General features: G+C 52.6%; 1 protein-coding gene across 1 annotated transcript in view; it reads left to right on the top strand.

The window, feature by feature from the left end:
- LOC308164934 (copine-8-like) overlaps positions 1–7007 on the top strand; it is a gene marked incomplete at both ends in the record, with an annotated part of 52088 nt that extends 45081 nt beyond the window's left edge. Inside the window, 3 exons of the mRNA XM_080539006.1 lie at positions 5369–5426; positions 6155–6228; positions 6804–7007. Of these exons, the coding sequence (XP_080395132.1) occupies positions 5369–5426; positions 6155–6228; positions 6804–7007 (336 nt within the window). The remainder of the gene's footprint in view (positions 1–5368; positions 5427–6154; positions 6229–6803) is intronic.
- Positions 7008–7316: the final 309 nt, after the last annotated feature.

Genomic DNA, 7316 nt, shown 5'->3' with positions numbered 1-7316 from the left:
GATATCCCTGTCACATCCGCTCCATCTCCTCTCCTCTTCTCCAGGACACACAGATATCCCTGTCACATCCGCTCCATCTCCTCTCCTCTCCTCCAGGACTCACAGATATCCCTGTCACATCCTCTCCATCTCCTCTCCTCTCCTCCAGGACTCACAGATATCCCTGTCACATCCGCTCCATCTCCTCTCCTCTCCTCCAGGACTCACAGATATCCCTGTCACATCCGCTCCATCTCCTCTCCTCTCCTCCAGGATACACAGATATCCCTGTCACATCCGCTCCATCTCCTCTCCTCTCCTCCAGGACTCACAGATATCCCTGTCACATCCTCTCCATCTCCTCTCCTCTCCTCCAGGACTCACAGATATCCCTGTCACATCCTCTCCATCTCCTCTCCTCTCCTCCAGGATACACAGATATCCCTGTCACATCCGCTCCATCTCCTCTCCTCTCCTCCAGGACTCACAGATATCCCTGTCACATCCTCTCCATCTCCTCTCCTCTCCTCCAGGATACACAGATATCCCTGTCACATCCTCTCCATCTCCTCTCCTCTCCTCCAGGACTCACAGATATCCCTGTCACATCCTCTCCATCTCCTCTCCTCTCCTCCAGGACTCACAGATATCCCTGTCACATCCGCTCCATCTCCTCTCCTCTCCTCCAGGACTCACAGATATCCCTGTCACATCCGCTCCATCTCCTCTCCTCTCCTCCAGGACTCACAGATATCCCTGTCACATCCTCTCCATCTCCTCTCCTCTCCTCCAGGATACACAGATATCCCTGTCACATCCTCTCCTCTCCTCTCCTCTCCTCCAGGACTCACAGATATCCCTGTCACATCCTCTCCATCTCCTCTCCTCTCCTCCAGGACTCACAGATATCCCTGTCACATCCTCTCCATCTCCTCTCCTCCCCTCCAGGACACACAGATATCCCTGTCACATCCTCTCCATCTCCTCTCCTCCCCTCCAGGATACACAGATATCCCTGTCACATCCTCTCCCTCTCCTCTCCTCTCCTCCAGGACTCACAGATATCCCTGTCACATCCGCTCCATCTCCTCTCCTCTCCTCCAGGACTCACAGATATCCCTGTCACATCCTCTCCATCTCCTCTCCTCTCCTCCAGGATACACAGATATCCCTGTCACATCCTCTCCATCTCCTCTCCTCCCCTCCAGGATACACAGATATCCCTGTCACATCCTCTCCCTCTCCTCTCCTCCCCTCCAGGATACACAGATATCCCTGTCACATCCTCTCCCTCTCCTCTCCTCTCCTCCAGGATACACAGATATCCCTGTCACATCCTCTCCATCTCCTCTCCTCCAGGATACACAGATATCCCTGTCACATCCGCTCCATTTCCTCTCCTCTCCTCCAGGATACACAGATATCCCTGTCACATCCTCTCCATCTCCTCTCCTCCCCTCCAGGACACACAGATATCCCTGTCACATCCGCTCCATCTCCTCTCCTCTCCTCCAGGACTCACAGATATCCCTGTCACATCCGCTCCATCTCCTCTCCTCTTCTCCAGGACACACAGATATCCCTGTCACATCCGCTCCATCTCCTCTCCTCTCCTCCAGGACTCACAGATATCCCTGTCACATCCTCTCCATCTCCTCTCCTCTCCTCCAGGACTCACAGATATCCCTGTCACATCCGCTCCATCTCCTCTCCTCTCCTCCAGGACTCACAGATATCCCTGTCACATCCGCTCCATCTCCTCTCCTCTCCTCCAGGATACACAGATATCCCTGTCACATCCGCTCCCTCTCCTCTCCTCTCCTCCAGGACTCACAGATATCCCTGTCACATCCTCTCCATCTCCTCTCCTCTCCTCCAGGACTCACAGATATCCCTGTCACATCCTCTCCATCTCCTCTCCTCTCCTCCAGGATACACAGATATCCCTGTCACATCCGCTCCATCTCCTCTCCTCTCCTCCAGGACTCACAGATATCCCTGTCACATCCTCTCCATCTCCTCTCCTCTCCTCCAGGATACACAGATATCCCTGTCACATCCTCTCCATCTCCTCTCCTCTCCTCCAGGACTCACAGATATCCCTGTCACATCCTCTCCATCTCCTCTCCTCTCCTCCAGGACTCACAGATATCCCTGTCACATCCGCTCCATCTCCTCTCCTCTCCTCCAGGACTCACAGATATCCCTGTCACATCCGCTCCATCTCCTCTCCTCTCCTCCAGGACTCACAGATATCCCTGTCACATCCTCTCCATCTCCTCTCCTCTCCTCCAGGATACACAGATATCCCTGTCACATCCTCTCCTCTCCTCTCCTCTCCTCCAGGACTCACAGATATCCCTGTCACATCCTCTCCATCTCCTCTCCTCTCCTCCAGGACTCACAGATATCCCTGTCACATCCTCTCCATCTCCTCTCCTCCCCTCCAGGACACACAGATATCCCTGTCACATCCTCTCCATCTCCTCTCCTCCCCTCCAGGATACACAGATATCCCTGTCACATCCTCTCCCTCTCCTCTCCTCTCCTCCAGGACTCACAGATATCCCTGTCACATCCGCTCCATCTCCTCTCCTCTCCTCCAGGACTCACAGATATCCCTGTCACATCCTCTCCATCTCCTCTCCTCTCCTCCAGGATACACAGATATCCCTGTCACATCCTCTCCATCTCCTCTCCTCCCCTCCAGGATACACAGATATCCCTGTCACATCCTCTCCCTCTCCTCTCCTCCCCTCCAGGATACACAGATATCCCTGTCACATCCTCTCCCTCTCCTCTCCTCTCCTCCAGGATACACAGATATCCCTGTCACATCCTCTCCATCTCCTCTCCTCCAGGATACACAGATATCCCTGTCACATCCGCTCCATTTCCTCTCCTCTCCTCCAGGATACACAGATATCCCTGTCACATCCTCTCCATCTCCTCTCCTCCCCTCCAGGACACACAGATATCCCTGTCACATCCGCTCCATCTCCTCTCCTCTCCTCCAGGACTCACAGATATCCCTGTCACATCCGCTCCATCTCCTCTCCTCTCCTCCAGGATACACAGATATCCCTGTCACATCCGCTCCATCTCCTCTCCTCTCCTCCAGGACACACAGATATCCCTGTCACATCCGCTCCATCTCCTCTCCTCCCCTCCAGGACTCACAGATATCCCTGTCACATCCTCTCCATCTCCTCTCCTCTCCTCCAGGATACACAGATATCCCTGTCACATCCTCTCCATCTCCTCTCCTCTCCTCCAGGACTCACAGATATCCCTGTCACATCCTCTCCATCTCCTCTCCTCTCCTCCAGGATACACAGATATCCCTGTCACATCCTCTCCATCTCCTCTCCTCTCCTCCAGGATACACAGATATCCCTGTCACATCCTCTCCATCTCCTCTCCTCTCCTCCAGGACTCACAGATATCCCTGTCACATCCTCTCCATCTCCTCTCCTCTCCTCCAGGATACACAGATATCCCTGTCACATCCTCTCCATCTCCTCTCCTCTCCTCCAGGACTCACAGATATCCCTGTCACATCAGCTCCATCTCCTCTCCTCTCCTCCAGGATACACAGATATCCCTGTCACATCCTCTCCATCTCCTCTCCTCTCCTCCAGGACACACAGATATCCCTTTCACATCCGCTCCATCTCCTCCGTAGCGTTTCGTAAGGCCCTGGGGGGTCATGGCCCTGGGGGGGCCCTGGGGGGGTCATATTGAGTCTGGTATTCAGCTGATTGTCTGGGAATGCCGAGGTACTCCCACAACACGTGTCATAATCACACAGAGCTGCTCTGGGCGGAGCACGTTCCCTCCCTGTGATCACACAGAGCTGCTCTGGGCGGAGCACGTTCCCTCCCTGTGATCACACAGAGCTGCTCTGGGCGGAGCACGTTCCCTCCCTGTGATCACACAGAGCTGCTCTGGGCGGAGCACGTTCCCTCCCTGTGATCACACAGAGCTGCTCTGGGCGGAGCACGTTCCCTCCCTGTGATCACACAGAGCTGCTCTGGGCGGAGCACGTTCCCTCCCTGTGATCACACAGAGCTGCTCTGGGCGGAGCACGTTCCCTCCCTGTGATCACACAGAGCTGCTCTGGGCGGAGCACGTTCCCTCCCTGTGATCACACAGAGCTGCTCTGGGCGGAGCACGTTCCCTCCCTGTGATCACACAGAGCTGCTCTGGGCGGAGCACGTTCCCTCCCTGTGATCACACAGAGCTGCTCTGGGCGGAGCACGTTCCCTCCCTGTGATCACACAGAGCTGCTCTGGGCGGAGCACGTTCCCTCCCTGTGATGTCATTGTGCAGTAAGATATGAGAGGGATTATTACCAGGCTGCCCCATATCTCATGTCCTCTGCTTCATCTAATGACCATGCAGAGTTATGAAGCTCAGATCTGTTCGTTTATCATTCTGGCTAGCTGGTGGCGACACACTCCAGTGAGATGCGATAAACTAAATTGCAACGCAACACAACGAACGCAGCTCAGGGGAAAGATGGAAAGAGTCTTTTATTTGTTATTTTCTTTATGGTTAATAATGTTTATTGAATTTCGCATGGCAACACAACCAACACAGCAACACAGCAACACAGCAACACACCAACACACCAACACAGCAACACACCAACACACCAACACACCAACACACCAACACACCAACACTCCAACACACCAACACACAGCAACACACCAACACACACAGCAACACACCAACACACCAACACACCAACACACCAACACTCCAACACACCAACACACAGCAACACACCAACACACACACCAACACACCAACACACACACACCAACACACACACCAACACACCAACACACCAACACACCAACACAGCAACACACCAACACAGCAACACACCAACACAGCAACACACCAACACAGCAACACACCAACACACACAGCAACACACCAACACACCAACACACCAACACACCAACACTCCAACACACCAACACACCAACACACCAACACACAGCAACACACCAACACTATGGCTATGTACACTATCTACTATACTATACAATAGAACACTGTGCTGTACTCTATGCTATGCTATAAATATCCTAACTTTTCCTATATCTGAACCTTCTGTACACGAGGGTTGTCATATTGCACATAGTATTGTTGCACATTCATTTAAAGTGTCGCAGTTAGCAGGTTTGAAATGTTCACAGTTGTATTTCAATATTGCACTTATGTTTTTTATCTAGTAGCTGCCATCAAATTGTCTAGATTGTCCAGGGCCTAGAACCATGTTACTGTGTTCACAACTTTAGATACCCAAGGATCTTTTCATGCATGCTTCTTTTCTCTCTCTCTTTTCTCTCTCTCTGTTTTTCTCCCACCCAAGGCCTCTTCTCTGCCTATGTCTATTATAATAGTCGGGGTTGGACCAGCGGAGTTTAATGGTAAGAGAGGTGCATTATGTGTCTGCTGTAATCTCATTCCTGTTGTTATGTTCTCTCTCTCTCTCTCTCTCTCTGTCTCTCTGTCTCTCTGTCTCTCTCTCTCTCCCTCTCCCTCTCCCTCTCTCCCTCTCTCTCTCTCTCTCTCCCTCTCTCTCTCCCTCTCCCTCTCCCTCTCTCTCTCTCTCCCTCTCTCTCCCCCCATTTGGATGTTGTTTCCATTATGATGTTCATCCTTTGACATGAAGATATTTGTCATTTTGTCAGAACAGAAAAGTTCCATTCACCTTCATGGAGAAATGGACAAATCCCTCTTCATGTTGGAATGACGATGTTGATAATTCATAAAACAGCACCACTCCATAAAACACTCCATTCATTCCCTATGAGCAATAATTCGCCTCCAAAAGTCAACGGGACCCTAAAAGATGATCAAGCTTCATAAAAACCAATGTGCACAATAGCATGATTTCACCATCCCATGATGCATCATTCCCATGCTCATCCCCGTCCAATTCCTGGTTCACACTCGGATTGCGTTGTCCTCATGCTGTGTTGAGCGTTAAGCACACATCGCATGTCTCTCTCCCAGTAGCGTGTTGAAGGCTCGGTGCAGCGGCGCACGTAGACTGCTCATGTGTGTGTCGTTCACCCTGGCCGTGCATCCTGTTGACACGGTAACGTGGGCTTTGTGACACGGCACGGATTATGTCATGTGCTTCTCTCCTCAGAGATGATCGAACTGGACGGGGACGAGGAGAGGATCTCGTCGCAGGGAAGGTTCGCTGAGAGGGACATTGTTCAGGTACAGACAGAGCATTCTGTGTGGTAGATGGTAAACAGGCTGACTTATATAGCTAGGCCTTACTCCAAAGCGCTTTACAATGGCCTCTCATCATTCACCCATTCACACACACATTCACACACACACACACACAAGTCTCCAACACTCTCCAAGTGTTTCTCTTTTCTTTTCGCTCTCTCACTTTCACTCTGTGCTCTGTCTTTCTCTCTGTCTCTCTCACTCTCCCTCTCTGTCTCTCTCTCCCTTTCTGTCTCTCTCTCTGTCTCCGTCTCTCTGTCTCTCTCTCTCTCCCTCTGTCTTTCTCTCTCTGTCTCTCTCTCCCTTTCTGTCTCTCTCTCTGTCTCTGTCTCTCTCTCTCTGTCTCTCTCTCTCTCTCTCTCCCTGTCTTTCTCTCTCTGTCTCTCTCTCTGTCTCTGTCTCTCTCTCTCTGTCTCTCTCTCTCTCCCTCTCTCTCTCTCTCTCTGTCTCTCTCTCTCTCTCTCTCTCTGTCTCTCTCTCTCTCTCTGTCTCTCCCCCCCTCCCTCCCTCTCTCTCTCTCTCTCTCCCTCTCCAACCCGCCACCCCCCCCATCCCAGTTTGTTCCGTTCAGGGACTACGTCGACCGCAGGGGGAACCACATCCTCAGCATGGCGCGTCTGGCCAAGGAGGTCCTGGCGGAGATCCCAGACCAGTTCCTGTCTTACATGAGGACCAGAGGGATCAAGCCTGGCCCCTCCCCCCCTCCCTACACCCCCGCCCAGGTACACCCCCTCCTTACCCGCCGGGTGAGCCGGATCTGAAGGGTAAGCCCCCCTACCCCACCACCACCAAACCCCTCTCTCTCTACACCAGGGCCCCGCCCTGGCCAACTCTCATCTCTACGTCTTCTTCTTCTTCTTCACTGGATTTTGACGGCAGATCATCCAACTGAATTCTGGGATACCCTCCTCAAGGTTCTTTGTTAGCCACATGGATGAAATAGACCAAAAGGGGGGGGGGGGGGGGGGTGTTGGTTGGCACTTTGGGTTTTTGGTTGGCCCTTGGCTTGGGAGGTACTTACCTCCCCAGAGGTCAGAGGTCAAAGTTCACTGATCTGACACAGGAGACAA

This window comes from Nansenia antarctica (genome assembly GCF_963989245.1).
Source record: "Nansenia antarctica genome assembly, chromosome: 9".
Classification (NCBI taxonomy): domain Eukaryota; kingdom Metazoa; phylum Chordata; class Actinopteri; order Argentiniformes; family Microstomatidae; genus Nansenia; species Nansenia antarctica.
This window is presented reverse-complemented; position numbering and strand designations above follow the sequence as displayed.